Here is an 18,438-nt window from a genome sequence, read left to right on the forward strand (position 1 = left end):
GTTGGACTATAACTATTCTAAATAATCAGAATAGTTAGCAGAAATAATAGGAATACACATATAGTTAACTATAAATATTAGTTGGAAATAACTATTGTCCCTAAATATTCTTAAATAGGGTGCCCTTTCTCCCTAACCACCCTATCCCAGTTTTGTAAAAAATTAATATTCCATCTATACAGCCTGTAGTAAGAAAGAATATTAATAACTTTATATGGAATAAAAAATTTCAGAATGCTAAATATAATAAAAATAATAAATAATACATAAAATATTTTTATTTTCATGTATGGGAATGATATAACAATAGGATTCAAATTTTCTTGCAAAGAATTTTCCAGCAATATATGTTTTTGTGATGAATTTTCAGCTGATGAAGAGCCTCTGCGATGAACTGTCTGTGAAGAATTTTCCCATGATGAATGGTGCAGGCACACCCAAAATATGGGTAACATTAATACTTCAAGATCCCCGTTTACATCCCAGACCGCCAAAAGGTAGAGGGCATTCCACCTAATTAGAACTCTAGTCTTGAAGTAAGTCATCCAAGTCATCCAAGTGTTTCAGTTAGTTTTGTGCTGCCTTTTGTGTGTGTGTGTGTGTGTGTGTGTTGGTGAGTATGTTACTAGTCTCATTTTGTAATCCCTGATAATGACTCTGTAACTGATATGAAATACTGGAAGCATTAAATACTACTTTTAATCATTTCCTAGTGCTGTTTCACTCCATTAAACTTTTATCATGAGGAAACTAGGCTATCCTTTTCCACTCCACTAAGGACAAACTCCCACCTCTCTCAGTTCCTGGTGTATATACAGAGTTCCTTTTTCCTACAAGTTGGCTTACTATGGGAAGACCTACCATCCACGTGGAAGACCATAAAAATACATCTGCAGTCATGACTATGGTCAATCACACCTTGCAGACTATGCTTTGGATATAGATAATAGAATCAATTGGAAAAAGACTACTATGCTCCATCCTAGTAAATTTAGAAGAGAAAGATGTGTTTTTAGAATCTGCAGCTGCTCCCAAAAATTAATTTGAATGAATATGGCTGCATAAAACTTTCCAGAATACGAGAAACACTAATACTTTGAGATTATAGGTTACATCCTAAGCAGCCAATAGATGGCAATAGAGGGTGCCTCACCTCGTTATGACTCTAGTCATTCATCCACATTTCACTTAGTTTTGGGTTACTCTTGGTGCACATGTGTGTGTGTTTTACTTCTCATATTGTACTCCAAGATGTCTCTATGTTACTGCAACACAATTTATCCTTGCAGGAAAGTCAACTAGCTGACTGATCTTGGTCAAGCCATCCTGTACTACCAGTCTTGCTGAAGTAGAGGACAAGGTAGTGCAAGGCTAGCAGAATATCGATGAGTCCCACTGCATGGCAATCATGGTGGCAGGGTGATAGATCCCAGTAATGGCGATCTGGAAGACAGGATAACAAAAAAAAAGACTTAAGAAAAGTAGAAAGAAGAATACAGGAAGAAATGCAAAGAAAAATTAGGAAAAATTAAAAGGGTCAGGTACCATTACTGAGAGGTCCCTTCTTCCATAGATAAGTGTCCCATGAGGAGTGTGGTTAGAAAAATATTGGAGTTAGAAAAATATTGGGGGGAGAGAGAGAGAGTGCAGAGGCAAATAACTAAGATCATCTCGTGACTTAAATATTAAGCATGAGGAATAATTAAGGGAATATGGTTTTCAGATATTGATGGACAGAAGGAAGAGGGGTGATATGATTCAGACATATAAGTTGGGAGAGGAGCCTAGATAGATACTGAGGAATTAATGCATAGGATAATGGGGTGATACAAGAAAGATGTCATAGCTGTACAAAGGAACTACAGAAGAGAAAAGAGATGTTTTTCATGGTGGGTTGTGATTAACACTGTTCATTGCAAGGTATGATAGGTATTGCAGTCTGTGAGGTTTGACATCCCGCAGATGAATCTTACAACTAAATGGAGACTTAGAAATAATAAAAATGCTATATGTGATGTTACAGAGCTAGTAATTGCTACAAACAAGTAAATTCTTAGAATAGCCCTGAGATAATAATTACACGAATTAGATTTCTGCAGTACATGGTTAAGGGTAAAAGGATCTTCAAGAAGGGGAGGGGGGAAGAGAGAGAGAAGTTTGTGAAGGGAATTAGAGAGAAAGGTGATCAGAAAGTACATAATCAGTACAAAGAATAGGCTAGAAACATGACCAGCATGGTGAGTAAGACAAATTCAGAGTACAAGAGAAATTAGTTGTTCAAATCAAAGATAGTGGAGAAGAATCTAGGAGAATGAGGGTGACTTGTAGAGTACTTCAGGACTTAGGGGTACTATTCTTTAATTTGTATATTAATGATATAAAGAATGATTTAAGTGGTGATATTCAGTTGTTTGCTGGTGATGGAAAACTGGGAAGGACAATAGTTGATAAAGGTTAGGATGATTTTGTACAGGATGATTTAAATAAACTGGCATCGTAGGCAAAGGATAATGGTTGATTATGGTTATGCCTTTTGTGATAAAAGTTTACATACTGTGTATTATTACACTGATAGTAATGAACTGCAAGAAATTGATAGGCTAGAGAATTGGAGGTGTTAGTGAAAAGAGATCTGAAGTTCAGAGGGCATATTGCAAAAGATGTTGAAAAACACACTAACAAGTAATGGTGAGGGAGGTTATTAACCCTCTTTATTTGGCAATGATTTGACTATTGTGCACAGATTTGGTCATCTGTATTTCTTGGAGATTAGAAGGAGGTTCTGAATAGTTCTCAGCCTAACAATAAAAAAACAAATGTATTCTTTTCAAAATTATTTTCATTTTTCAACATAATCTCCCTTATGACTAGACCTTATGACATAAACTCCCTTATAAGTTTTAGGAAGAGGTAGAAGCCAGAGGGTGCCAAATCTGAGGAACAGGGTGGATGTTCCAACAATTCATAGTACAGATCCCTTAATTTTCCCATTGCCAAAATACCTTTGTGGGCAGGTGCATTCTACTGATGAAAGATGATTTTTTTTTCTTCTGGAAACCGGCGCTTTCCCATGATTCTTTTCATCTAGTCTGGTTAAAAGATTGGAATAATATTCTACAGTTATTGTTTTACTCTTTTCAAGATAATTAATAAATGCCTATAGCATCCAAAATACCGATGCCATGACCTTTCCTGCTGATAGAACCGACTTTCTCTTCTTTGGTGTTGATGAATCGGCTTCTGTCCACTGTTTTGACAGCTGTTTGGATTCTGGTGTGTAATGGTAAATCCAGTCTCATTCATAGTAATAAATCAATGCACAATCAGTTTTATTCTTGTTAAAACGCTCCAAGCACTGTCCAGAGATTTTCATGCAAGTGCATTTTTGGTCTGCTGTAAGCAAGAGCGGCACCCATCTTGCACAAAGCTTTTCATTTGCAATCTTCATTCAAAATATATCCCACATGTTCTTTTGAAATGCCTATAATCTCAGCAACTTCACACACTTTTACTCGCTGGTCATCCAATACTATATCATGCACTTGATCAATGATTTCTGGTGTTGTTACACTTTTTGGGCGTCCTTCAAGTGGATCATCTTCAATGCTGATGTTTAAACTCAGTAGCCCATTTCTTATTTGTTGAAAATGAAGGAGAAGAGTGCCCGTAAACTTTTATGAACTTCGAATAAATTTCTTTTGCTGATAAACCTTCTTTTACAAAGAATTTTATAACTGCATGATACTCAGTTTTATCCATTTCAATTGATACAGACAACACTTTTGCCTCAGACAGCTGTATAAAAAAAACTACTTGATAGAATGACTTGAAATTTCATATGGATGCTTATGACAGATGTACCACTAAAAAAAAAAATCTTGCCGATAGTGTTGCCATCTATGGTTGAGGCCGAGAACTTTTCAGACCACCCTCATAAAAGAAAACGTTTTTTAAAAAAACAAATGAAATGGTGAGAAATCATACAATGAGAATAGAACAGAAAGGACTGGAAGAAATGATACATAAAAATATTATTATTATTATTATTACTCCAAGACCTCATGGAGTCAAAGACTCATCTGGAAGGTCCTTTTATCACATACACGGCTCATCATACTGTGCCTCGAACACATTCAAACTCCTTGCAGACACCACACTCTCAGGCAAGGCATTCCAATCATTTATAACTCTGCACGAAAAAAACCTGCCTCTCGCTCCCCAACTCACACCCTCTTTATACAGTTTCCAGGGATGACCTCTGGTTCTGCCCCGATCTCCCACTATTTTCTGTAGCACTTCTCCAGCATTGATCCTATAACAACCCCTTACCAACTTGTAGGTCTCTATCATATCTCCCCTCTTCCTTCTGTCCACCAGACTCTGCAAATTAAATCTTCTCAATCTTTCCTCATACTCGACATTCCAGAGGTCAGAAACTACCTTAGTCAATCACCTTTGGACCCTTTCCAACATCTCTTCACACTTCTGAAAACCAGGTGACCAAATCTGGGCACAATAGTCCATGTGTGGCCTAATCAAAGCTTTATACAATGGAACAAGAATCTCCCTACCTCTACAAGTCAATGTCCTCCACATCATTCCCAGAAGCCTTTGTGTTGTCTTCACAATTTTGGTTATGTGTCCCCTAAATTTCAGATCCTTATCCACTATCATCCCCAGATCTCTTATTTCTTCCACCTCCAACAATATATCCTCACTAAGCATAAATTCTGCATCCCATCTTTGTTTTCCAAATTTTAAAACTTTACATTTTGCAACATTGAACTCGCATCTCCATTTTCATGCCCAATCACTCAATTTATTCAAGTCTTCTTGCAAGGCCATAACATCTTCACTACTCTTCATGGTTCATCCCAACTCTGCATCATCTGCAAACAACTGAATATCTCTATCCAAATCTCCACCTATATCGTTAATATACAAGTTAAACAGTGATGGCCCCAAAACAGACCCCTGAGGAACTCCACTAGTGACTTTCCTTTTCCTGGATATCGCTCCCCATACACAACTTGTCGATACCTATCAGATAGTCAGTCTCCAATCCAATGCACTAATCTAATATCCAATTCCATCTGCTCTAGTTTGACTATCAATTTATCATGAGCTACTCTATCAAAAGCCTTTGTGAAATCTAAGTATATTACTGTGTATCCTTCTCCTCTGTCCAAGGAAGCAGTCATTTAATTGTAATAAGTAAGTAGATTACTAAAACATGACTTCCCTTTAAGCAAATCCATGCTGTCCATCAAAGATAATACCATTGTATGAAAAATTTCAAATATGAAAAAGTACAGACGAAAAAAAATAATTGAACATAAGGAAGAACTAGAAGAGCCTGAAATTTTACTCCTGAATTATCATTTAAGTTTCAAAAGATTTTACTTTTGCTTAAAATAATGTCACCTACTTAATGGCATCTTCATAACAAACTGCTGTAAATATGTGCATACTGTAAACATTTAGGTTTTCAGAACTCAAAAATTCTAAATCAGAACTTGAGAAGTTTCTCATATAGGTAAATTAATTATTTTTCAGCCCTTTTGTATAGAAAAACTAATCACAGATATGCTGGCTTCTCACTTAAGCTGTACATTTCTTACAAATCACGATACACTGAATGCTATTTGTAAACATTTGTTTTGGATTATCTGTAGTTTTTTAATGAATCTGCCATGTGACTCCAGGCAGTTTCACCTGCCTGGAGTCATGGTAGATTACAATAGGACTACCTCATCATATTGTATAGGAGTAGTGTAAGTTCCATTCCAAGTCAGCTGCAATGCTTCAGTAATGGATATAGCTGACCTATTATCCTATTTCCTTTTGACCATATATAATTGTGCATATACACTTGCGACACTAGTGGCACAAGTGAACATAGCAGTAGCTTTGAGCTATGATAAGAAAGAGTGTTTTCAATTACTGTATAGTGTGGTTTTTTGTCGCAAATTGTGCTGCATTTTTTTAGTTTGGTATAAGTGTCCTTCAGTGGTGTTGTTGTTTATATCGTGTTTTGCTACTCTTGTTTGATGTACTACCTCAGCTTCTAAGGAGATGGCATCCATAAAGAAATGTGCATCAGTGGCACAGAAGGCTACTGTACAAAAGTCTGGCTTTGACTTGGATTTTCTCAGTGGATGCGCTGCGAAAACTGCTATATGTATGCACCGAAAAATGTGGACTGTTTAGAAAAATAAAGTGTCTGGATAGATTAGAGTAGTCAGAAATGGGAGCAAATGTTAGAACCATAGTAGAAGAGCTTCAGCAGGAGTTAATGAAAATGAAAAGTCAAATGAAATATCTGGAAGAAGATATTAAAAATATGGCTGATGATAAGAAGAAGGAGGAAGTTAACGTTATAAAGAAAGAATCAAAGGATAGTCGTATATCAGTGTATGGGGACTCGATCATTAGAGGTGTGATTAGTAATAAAGTGAACAAAACATGCTTTCCTGGTGAAACAATAAAGCAAATAACTGATGCATTGCAGAAAAGAAAATACCAGGCATCAGAATTAGTAGTAGTTGTGGGCACAAATGACTTAGTTTAGGAGAAGAAGAATGATGATGATAGAAACTTGAGGAAGTTGTTGCAGCAGGTAAAGAAGAATAGTGTTGCTGGGGAAAGTCATAAGCATGTTGCCCAGATATGATAACAGTGAATTGAGAAGGAGAGCAGAGATAATAAATAGTAACATGGCTGAGTTGTGTGGAGCAAAAGGAGTTCAATTTGTAAATTTGTGGAGTGAATTTGGAGGGAAGTTCAAATGGTATAAAGCTGATGAATTACATTTGAATGGGTTTGGTGTTGGGCATCTAGAAAGACTATTATTTTCTGAGAAGGCACAGAGTCAAGAAGTTAATGTAGCAAATGATCAGAGTCTACCTATGAAACAGGATAGCACAAATCAGCAGATTGTACAGCAGGAGGAAGATGGATATGAGGTTGAAGATGTGGTTGCAGCAGCACAAGGTTATAGAATGCATAAAGGTGAGGAAGAGACAGGTAACAATGGAAATCACAGGATCAGGGAAACAGGAGTAGTCAAATATAAGAGAGAGAGGTGTAGTATAGCAGCTAGAATAGAGAATGTTGGTGCTGGTAGGATGGCCTCAAACACACAGAGATTGCTATGTTTACACATGAATGTAAGGAGTATTTGAAACAAGAGACAGGAGTTCCTGGCATTGATTGATTGAAACGGTAGGTCCAAAAGTAATTGGAATAAGTGAAACTTGGTTATCTGAGGAGGATGTGATGTCGGGAATAGAATTAGAAGGATATATATTTTCTGGAAGAATAGAGATGCGAAAAGAGGAGGGGAAATGCTATTAATGATTGCAGAGGAATTGTGTCCGCAAAGTGTGGAAATTGATGGTGCATGCACAGATTTTGAATCTATGTGGTGCAAAGTTGAAATTAACAGGTAAGTATACCTAATAGGATGCATTATAGGCCAGGGAATGCAGAGAATACTGATTGTGAAATGTTTAGTCAAATTAATTGGGCATATAAAAAGAAGATGATCCTAATGGGAGACTTTAATTACAGGAATATTGAATGGAAGGAAGAAATAGTGTATAGTAACAAGGAGAGTGAGTTTGTAGAATTTCTGAGAGATAAGTATCTTAAGCAGCATATGACTGACGCAACTAGCGACTTTAATGTTTTCAATTTGGTGATAACTTCACAGGATGTAGTTGTTAATGAGGTGTTGACATTGCCGCCAGTTCGTGAGAGTGATCATGAGGTACTTGTGTAGGAAGTGATGAAACAAGAAAAGGACACAGCCAAAAATGGATACATGCAGAGGTATAAAGCAGGTGATTATAGGAAGCTCTGTAGTCAGTTAGCATCAGTACATTGTGTAGATGAGCGGTATCCAGAGAGTTCATTGAAAAGGCAATTCATCGAAAGACAATTCATCGAATGAACAATTCATAAAATGACAATTCGTCGCAAATGCAATTCATCGAAAAAACAGTTCACCAAAAATTTAAAATTTTCAAAAATGTTATGAGAAAATTGATCCATTTAGAACAAAACCTGAACCGTGAATAAGGAGATTACAATGCTACTTTCATAGGGAATAATGCATAAATGGGATCCAACTACCCAGGTCTTTCTAACTAAACGGCTTCATTTTTACCAATTGAGCTATGCGGGCTTCATTATTATTATTGTTGCTAGTAGTAATATGCGACTTCAATACAGCAATTATTGTGGAATGAATTTTACTCAGATTCGCTATTTGAAACTTTCACAAGAAATTGTCGAACGATTCCAGTTTTCAGTTCAGCTATATTCGGGGCGATAAAGAAATAATGTGTCCAAATTATGTACTTTATTACAAAAACTCTCTGACTTAAATGACTTAGTAGAAGTTGTTGGTACAAGAAGCTGTCTGCATGGTTCAGTTTTTGTTCTAAATGGATTACTTTTACCATAACATTATTGAAAATTTAAAATTTTCGGTGAATTGTTTTTCGACGAATTGTCTTTCGATGAATTGCCTTTTCGATGAATTGTCTTTCGATGAACTCGCTTTTAGATGAATTTTCCTGTAACCAGATGAGCTGAGTGGAAAAGATGTTGACAATGCATGGAAACTCATAAGGCAGTATATGACAAAAGCAACGTATGACTGCATACCGAGGTGTTAAGCAAGTAAATAGAGTGGGAGTGAAATGAATGAACAGCGAAATCAAGCAAGCTGTGCTGGAAAAGAAAATGTTATGGATAAGGTACAAGACAGTTGGTGGTGATCAGATTCATAAAGTGTATAAGGTGTAAGCTAGAAAGGTGACAAGCATGGTAAAGAAAGAAAAGGTGCAGTATAAGAGGAGATTGGCTGATCAGGCCAAGGTTAACTCAAGGAAATTTTTCCACTACATGGCAAGCAAGAAGAAGAATAATTATGGCAGATTAACATTGGTTGATAGTATAGTCATGGCAGCAGACTAACAGCTACAAAGGATATAGTGGAGTTATTGAATGAGACTTTATCAGCATATATCATACTAGTATAAATGAGTTGGTTAAAAAAGAGTGTGTTCAATTACTGTATAGTGTGGTTGATATTCTCCTAACATATAGAAGAGAGGCAAGTATTAGGAGAACTGGAAGTGAAAGAAACAGAGCTGTATCAGATGTTGGTTGGGTCAGACGTGAATAAGGCTGTGGGAATGGATGACATATCAGCATGTATTCTTAAGGAATGCACCATAGTTGGTTATGCCCTTGACCTGGTTATTTAATGAAAGTATTGCAGTGGGTAGGGTTCCTAAGGAGTGGAAAGAAGGCAAAATAGTACCATGGTTCTAAGACAGAGGTCTCCAACTATAGGCCAGTCTGTATAACTGCAGTTGTGGTCAAGGTGTTGCAGAGATTGATAAGAAATGAATACAGAATTGGGTTGATGGACATAGCACTTTTCATGATGGTCAGCATGGATTTGTAAAGGGTAGGTCCTGTTTCAGTAATTTACTTGCATTTTATGATAAGGTGAAATTTTATGATAGGTATGTTAGATAAGGGAGAATCATATACAGTGATATTCTTAGACTTTGCAAAAACATTTGATAGATTACCACATGATAAGTTGGTGTACAAGCTGCAGAGGATAGGAATAGATCAGTATATTGGTTAGATGGATCAGAGATTGGTGCTTTCTGAATGATGCCAGCAGGTTTTGTATGATGTAGCTGTGTCTCAAAAAAAAAAGAGTAATCAGTGGCGTGCCCAAGGATTCTGTTCTTGCCCCCCCCCCCCCCTGCTGTTCAACTTGTTTGTAAACAATATATCATGTGGACTGACTGGGAATCTTCAGTTGTCTGCTGATGATGAAGTTGGGAAGAATTATTAAGTAGCATTGGTGATACTGAATCCCTTCAGGAAGATTTGAATAGACTTTTTACTTGGACAAAAGAGTTGGGTTGTAGTTTTGATATCAATAAATGCATAGTGGTGCATTTTGAAGGGCAGAAATACAGGGTGTTCGGGATAAATTTGACAGTTTCGTAAGGAAAAAGAAAATCTTCTTTGTATCTATTAAATTTAATGAATTGACAAAAAAACATTACAGGCAGAGTTAATTACAATACTATCAACAAGATTTACTCAAAATAACCACCATTAGCATCGATCACAGCTTCAATTCTGCTTCGGAACCTCGAACAAGCTGATGCTACAGTCTCCCTGGGAAGGGCCGCAAAAACTGTTTTAATTTTATCCATTAACTGGGCTTTTGTATTACTGGAAGTGCGATTGGTGTCTTTTTCAACTGCGCCCCATACAAAATAATCCATGGGGTTAAGGTCTGGGGAGTTTGGAGGCCAAACATTTGGACTGGTGAAGTCGTAGAAATTTTCAGACAACCATTTTTGACTTTTCCCAGAGGTGTGGCAAGGGGCCGAATCCTGCTGCCATACATACGGCCTACCATTGGCTACCCTTGTTATCCAGGGCTTGACTACAGTTAGCAACTCCACGAACAAAGCCCGAATTCCAATGCCAGGGTTCTTCAACACCTGTTCCTGCAGATTTGCGAGGAATTCTGCTGTACGAACGCAATCAGATCGTCTGCTAGGGATCTTTCTTCTTGCTACATCCTCGTAGTCACCATTGCAAGTCTCTAGTTCATGCCTGATTGTTTTTACTGTATTCAGGGAGCATTGGGCAGCAGTCGTAATATCCTTATTTTGATGGCGGGCACGAATCATCATGATACAAGTTATTCTCTTCCATGATTCAGGTGGGTTCCAGCTATCCATCCTTTCTGACATCTTGTATATGAATGAAGAAGGGTCCAAACTTTCAAATGAAGAGAAGTGTGTGTTAATACATGTAACTTACGGAAAAATATAATTAATTATAAATATGTCAAATTTATCCCGAACACCCTGTATAAGGCTGTGTTCTATATCAATGGTGCATACTGCAGGAAGTGGATGAGATTAGAGATTTGGAAGTGATAGTTGACAATAGACTGAAGTTTACAGGACATATTGCTAGGGTTGCAAAAGTTGCACATCGTAGTGCAATCTTTGTAACCCTAGCAATATGACCTGTAGTGCTGCTATGATAAGTACTATACCATGCAAGGATAAGAAAGCGGTTGTGCCACTGAATAAGGCACTGGTCAGACCAGATCTGAGCACAGTAGCTTAGACTACTGTACTCAGATCTAGTCACCTGGTTTTCAATGTGATGTGGAGACATTGGAGAGATTTGGCGGATAGGAGGAAGAGAGGTGATATGATAGAGATGTTTAATTTAGTGAGTGGATTTTATACAATTAATTCTAGAGTGAATTATAGAAAGAGTAGAAGGTGAGAGGGGGGAAGAGCCAGAACTCACTCCTGGCAGTTATGTAAAAGTGTGCCGAAGAAGGGTGCGAGGAGTAGAATTTTTACATGGAGAATTGTCAGTGAATGGAATGCATTGCCAGAATGTGATGTTAATGCAAGAATTGTTTAGCACTTTAAGATTCTATATGATAAATATGTTGTCAGTTGAATGAACCTCCCACAATGAGTCTGTTGGCTCAATGGAGGGTGTAATAATAATAATAATTGGTAAGAGTTGGGAAAGTGTCTAGGGTATTTATGACTTCAGACTGAGCCTTGGGAAATACCTTCTTGATGATATGGAATGTGCTTGACATAATGAATGTGCTTCCCATTCATATTTGGAACACTAGATGGAAAGTTTTAAATAAAAACTGGAAGGTGCCTGCCCACTGAGATCTATATTATAGAGGTATTTTAATATGATATATCTCCAGGCTGTGTCATAAGCTTTTTTTCATGTCAAAGAGTACTGTAGCCAGATGCTATAATTTCTAACAAGAACAAATTGTCTGATCTCAAAGAGTATCAATGAAAGCCACATTGCACACTGAAGAGAAGAATATTACTTTCTAAATACCAGAGAAGTCTGGCATTTACCATTTTCTCCAATATCTTATAAAGACAGCTGGTCAGAGCAATGGATCAGTTGATGTACTAATAATACCAAAAAAGTAATCTATGGGGGGGGGGGAGAAGGAACAGAATCCAGGAGAAAGCAAGTGATTTGTGGAATGCTGCAAGGCTATGTTCTTGGGCCACTACTCTTTAGTTTGTACATAAATGATATTAGAAATAATCTAAAGGGAAATATTCAGTTGTTTGCTGATGATCAAAACTGTGCAGGGTGATAGTTAATCAAGAAGATGTGGGGAGCATGCAACATGATTTAAATATCTGTCAATATGGATAAAAGATAATAAGCATCATCAGTTTAATGTGGAGAAAAGTAAAATTATGCACTCTGGAGGAAATTACAAGATGTGTACCACACTGATGGAACTGCACTCCAGGAAATAGATGAACCTAGGTATTTGGAGGTGGTATCTAGAGAGATGAAATTCAGAGGGCATATTCAAGAAGAGGTATGACAGATACCATATAGGTGGCATGGATCGCCCATGATGAGTCTTGGGACTCCTTGGTGATGCTCATATAATAATAATAATAATCCAAAGATTCAGTGTCAATTTATTATTACAATGTTAAATAAAAACTGCTATTTTAGAAATAACCAAATACCTACCTATTGGCTATTGTAACAAAAACGTATATGGAGGTACAAATGGACAACAGTAGCAGAACACAGGAAATGTGGTATACCCAGTATGGTAATGTTAATTTAAATGATGAAGATGAAACAGATGATGAATAGCCATTTCTTTCTATACCTATTTCATTTGTTGTACTGTCACTGAGCCAAGATTTCACTGCACTCATGTGTCTCAGATCAGATTCTGGACAATCTTCAAATCCACTAGATGTCTGGTCTGAACCAATTTCACCTGAAAACAAAATAACAGTATGCTACAAATTATTTACAGAAAAATAAACTAAACTGTACATCAGTGAGTAACAGAAGTTTACTGCATATTAGGGAAGTTCTTGTGTTACTGTGTGTAGCACTGACAACAGCTATGTAGAATGATGATGAATCTCCCAGGAAGTAAAAATGAACTGCCAGTTTTTCTGTGTGTGTGTGTTTTATGGTTTTATGCACTGAGAAGGTTGGGTAGTATGTGTTTTGACAACAGTATCGAATGCTGCCTCTGTAACATAAGGAATTCAAAACTATGGTAATTTGTGATATGTATAACTGTTGTGCATTGCAAATCAGGGTAGGTTAGTTTTTATTATCTTTGGTATTAATCAAAATACAATAGTAGAAAAAAATAAAAAATGAATTAACAATTATGGATGATAAAATGACTTGAAAAAGTGCTAGTCTGAATGAGGGCCTCTCCAAGGTTACCCATGAATGGATTTTCTTATGCATCTTTGGCAAATTTGAAAACTTTATCAATCCAGTATAACATAGCCAAAGCTGTGGCCATGTCTCATGTATACAACCCACTACTTCTTTTTAAATATATTAGTATTATCTTTGAACAATGTGCCTGGCCCAATGCTACTTTAGACACTTCACTCTTTTGAATATGGTTTGGTTTGGTTCAAGTAGCAATTATTCAAGTTATTCAAGTAGCAATTCTTTTATGATCCAGTTTTGTGACCAAACTTACATCTTTCTAATAAAATTGAATTGCTCATTGTTTTACAATTTCCTTGACATTTAATATGTGATATTTAATGTCAGTACATGGAAAAGGGAGAGGTTGGATGGAAAGAAGGCAGAATTTGCACTGAACAAGAAATAATTAACAACAGCAATGTATGAGTGTATTCCTAAAGTGAAAAGGCAAAACAAGGTAGAAGTAAAATGGATGAATGATGAGATTAAGTAAGCAATTTGGAAAAATGAGGCTTTATGGAGGCACCACAGGAAGAATGAAAATAGTCAGTTCATGAGGAGTACAAAGAGTATCATGGAAAGGTGACTTGATTTGTAAGAGAGCAAAAAGTGCAGTATGAGAAGAAATCAGCTAAATGCTGAAGAAAATTCCAAGAGAGTTCTTTTAATATGTGACAAATAGAACAAAGGATGGTTATGAGAGGATGATGTTTGTGGATGAAAATTGTACACTGGTAATGGTGCATGGTCACAGTCAAGGTATTCACAATACACAATTTATAAGAGTATTTTGACCTCATGAATGCAACATCATGATGAGCTTGATATGGGGGGAATAGGGGCTGATAATGAGCACAGAAGATATGTGAGAAATTAAGTGAACTTAATGTTAATAAGGAAGTAGGACATGAAATCATGTCACTGCATGCCTTGAAGGAATGCTTGAGGAAGTTAATGGTACTCTTGGCATACCTGTTTAGCACGAGTCTTGAAACAGGGCAAATTCCAAAGGACTGAAAAGAGGATAAAATTGTTTCATTTCATAAAGGGAAGACAAGACTGAAGGTAAACAATCTGATGTATGGGTTTGTAGTAAAGATGTTAGAGAGGTCGGTGAGGACTAGGATTCACAAGTGGGTTGATAATAGCAATATTCTCTATGATGGTCAGTATGGATTTCTTAAAGAAAGGTTGTGTTTAACAATATCGTTAAGTGCCGCAACATGGTGTCAAACTGAATAAGTGAGGTGCGGATACAGTAGTATTTTGTATTTTTCAAATACCTTTGATAGATTGCCACATGACAAGCTGGTAAGTAAACTGACATAGATGTCATTGGATAGTAATAGTGAGTTAGATAAGCAATTGCCTCCAATTTAGGCATTCAGCAAATTGTGTATGGACAAGTGGTATCCCAAAAGAAGACAGATGCTAGTGGAATGCAGTAGGGGTCTGTTTTGGGAATATTATTGTTTAATTTGTATATTAATGATACTGGGACAATATTAACTGAAGATATGCAGCTGTTTGCAGATTATGCAAAATTGGGAAGAACTATGAGGAGAGAGAAGAGCAGTAGACTTACAGGAGAGTCTCAATAGACCATGAGTGGGCAAATGACTGGAGCTATCAGTATAATGGTGAAAATTATAAGGTCTCGAAATCTGTTAGGCAAGGATGTGATGTCGAAGATAAAATTAATGGGAAAATTCTGAAGGAGGTGGAGCTATGAGATCTGGAAGTGATGGTGGACAGAGATTTGGAAGTTTAGGGATCATGCTGCTGAAATTTACCAACTAGCAAAATGTATAAATAAAGCAGCAAAGGACATCTTATATGTGAGGCAGATCAAAGACGCTGAAGGAAGAGTATTATGGAGGGATGTGGACATAAGAAACAGATGGAGAATATACTTTGAGGGACTTTTGAATGAGGAAAATGTGAGGACTCACAGAGAAGATAAGCAGCCTTCTGAGGGGATGGTGCAGAACATCAGTAGAGTGTAAGTGAAGGAGGCCATGAAGAGGATGAAGAATGGAAAATCGGTGGGCCCAGACAGGATTCCAGTGGAGGCATGGAAAGCACTGGGGGAAGAGGGAATTGACCTACTGTGGGACCTGTTTATGAAAGTTTGCCAACAGGAAAATATACCTGAGGAATGGGGGGGGGGGGCAAGTACTCTTGTCCCCATCTACAAGGGTAAAGGGGATGCACAAGTCTGTAAGAATTACAGAGGAATAAAGTTGGTGTCCCACACAATGAAAATCCTAGAAAGGGTTCTTGATGGAAGATTGAGGAAGGAGGTGGAGATTGCAAAGGAACAATTTGGCTTCATGCCTGGTTGATCAATGACAGATGCTATCTTTGGGTTATGGCAGATGATAGAAAAGTTTTGAGAGAAACAACGAGAGCTACATCTGGTGTTTATTGATCTGGAGAAAGCACATGATAGAGTGCCAAGACAAGAAGTCTGGAGGTGTCTGAAGGAGAAGAAGGTACCAGAGAAATATGTCAGGTTGGTGCAAGAGATGTACAGAAATGTGAAGACAAGAGTTCGGACCTGTTTAGGACAGACAGAAAGTTTTCAATTAACAGTTGGCTTGCATCAAGGGTCAGCATTAAGTCCGTTTCTGTTTAATATTGTGATGGAGGTGTGTCTTCTCTCACTTCCTCCTGATGGAGGAAGTGAGAGAAGACACACCTTGGACAACGCTGTATGCAGATGACATCTTGCTGTGTGCAGATTCAAGAGAAGAAGTGGCAGCTAAACTGGAAAGATGGAGTAAAGTACTGGAAGAGAGAGGTATGAGACTGAGCAGAAGTAAGACAGAGTATATGTGTTGCAAAGTGGACGGCGGCCAGGAGACAGATCTGGAGCTGGAAGGAAATGTCATCAGGAAGGTGAGGGACTTTAAATACTTAGGTTCCACAGTGGAAGAAGATGGAGGGGCTGAGAAGGAAGTGGGATGCAGGATACAAGCAGATTGGAAGAACTGGAGAGAGATGGCTGGAGTGCTATGCGATAAGAGGGTGCTGATCAATCTGAACGGCAAAATCTATAGGACAGTAGTGAGGCCAGCTATGACGTATGCTATGGAAACTGTGGTCCTGAGGGGAAAAATAACATCAGCAGGATGGAGGCAGCAGAGATGAGAATGCTTAGGTGGATGTGCGGATATGTGACCAGAAAGGATTGTCTGAGAAATGACTATGTAAGGGAAACAGTGAAAGTTACAAACTTAGGAGGGAAGATACATGAGGCAAGGTTGAGATGGTTTGGTCATGTGATGAGGAGGGAGGACGAATATGTGGGAAGAAAGGTCGTGCAGATGGATGTGCAAGGAAGGAGGAAGCATGGGCGGCCAAGGAAGAGAAGAAGGAGCAAGCAGAAGAGGACTTGAGGATGAAGAACTTGGGTGTGGTGACAACCCAAGACAGGAGGATGTGGAGGAGACTCATCATTAACAGCGACCCCACTTAAGTGGGACAGCTACAGAAGAAGAAGAAGACTGCTGAACTTGTGAGAACATCACAACAGATAATGGTATATAGCTTTCATTAGGCCTATGGACTATTGTGAGCAGATCTAGTCACCTGGTTTTCAAAGGAATGATAATATTTTAGAAAGGGTCCATAGAAGATTCGCAAAGCCAGTGTTAGGACTCTGAAATGTGGGATATGAAGAGATAGAGGGAATGCAATTTCAATATCTCTGTGAATAAAAGAAGAAGAAAAATAGGGGATATGATTAAGATATAAGTTGGTGAAATAAGAGATCTGGAAGTGATGTTTGAAAAGCACCTAAAATTCAGGGAACACACTGCTAAAATTGTGAGAACATCACAACAGATTATGGCAATGATACAAAGGACACTTATAAATCAAAAAGAGATTATGGTTTTACTGTATAAGTGTCGTCCACACGTGATCAAACTTGGCTACATATGGATTACTGGGCACAGATTTAGTCACCTGGTTTTCAAAATGATGAAGAGATGTTTGATTAAGGTAGTTTCTGAAATGTTGAGTATGAAGGCTGATTAAGGAAATGCAATTTGCAGAGTCTAGTGGATAGGAGGAGATGGGTATATATGACTGAGACCAAAGCTCCAGAAATCCACTTAAATCTATTGGTCACTTAAATCTGTTTATTTCACTCCCTCATCTATCAAAGTACACTGCATCTGAGTGCTTTGGAGAGGAATTACATAAACAAATGCTTTGGGTAATTTTTTATCTATGCATCTCATATAATAGATGAGTTTCTTCCTCATTTTCAACATCTGTAAAAGCATCAAGAAAACTCACTACTAGACTCTGATTTCCTTAAATAATTTTTGTTTAATATCATCAGTAGTAACTGACACAAAAATCTTTACATACATGTCATTTTGATATTACTACACTACTGAGCCTATGCCATTTCTGAAGTCAGTACATGGTATATTGAATTTAGCTTTATAGTAGGCTGTATCAAAAAAGTACTTCAGGTGTTCAAACATTTTCAAACAAAATTTTTAATTTTTCCAAAGATGGATTGAAAACCTTGTAGTAGTTCAGACTTTCTATCAACAGCCTCAGGATATTTTTCATACATTATAGAACTTTGTCTTTGTGGCACAACCACTTAAATTCCTTCAGTCATTTGTCTTAAAAGCACTTAATATTTTTCTGTCCCTTATACTTTAGAAAAAAGTGTAGTTTGCATTTTCCTTCATTTATTGTCAATAATGAAGGGCGAATTTATATAATTATCCATAAAAATAAGAAAGACAAATAATGAAGTTTTTGAAAACAACAGAAAAATATCAATGCTAGCAACAGAGCCAGACTAACTTTTCCAATGTAATATCAATAACATGATTCAGTCTCTGGCTTGTCTTTGCAAGATAACTGTGTTTTCTAAAAAAATACTATTAAAAAAAATCTTTTTTAACAATGTATGGTTAAGTATATAATTAAACCAACCTAATACATGTTGTGCATTGTGAATATGAGCTTATGGCAGCTGATATTCACGAGCTTATGCTGCTGCTACTACTAGTAGTAGTAGTAGTAGCAGCAGCATAAGCTACTACTATATACAGCATAAGATACTAC

The 18,438-nt window shown here is 37.3% G+C and overlaps 1 protein-coding gene across 1 annotated transcript in view; it reads right to left on the reverse strand.

Annotated features, from left to right (window-relative positions):
* LOC150105439 (polycystin-1-like protein 1) overlaps positions 1–18,438 on the reverse strand; it is a 724,085-nt gene that overhangs the window by 215,952 nt on the left and 489,695 nt on the right. Inside the window, exon 34 of the mRNA XM_090394152.1 lies at positions 12,616–12,874. Within this exon, the coding sequence (XP_090250278.1) occupies positions 12,616–12,874 (259 nt within the window). The remainder of the gene's footprint in view (positions 1–12,615; positions 12,875–18,438) is intronic.

The sequence above is a fragment of the Typopeltis vanoorti genome, chromosome 6 (assembly GCF_054136105.1).
Source record: "Typopeltis vanoorti isolate ZY-2024b chromosome 6, IOZ_Tvanoo_1.0, whole genome shotgun sequence".
Classification (NCBI taxonomy): Eukaryota; Metazoa; Arthropoda; class Arachnida; order Uropygi; family Thelyphonidae; genus Typopeltis; species Typopeltis vanoorti.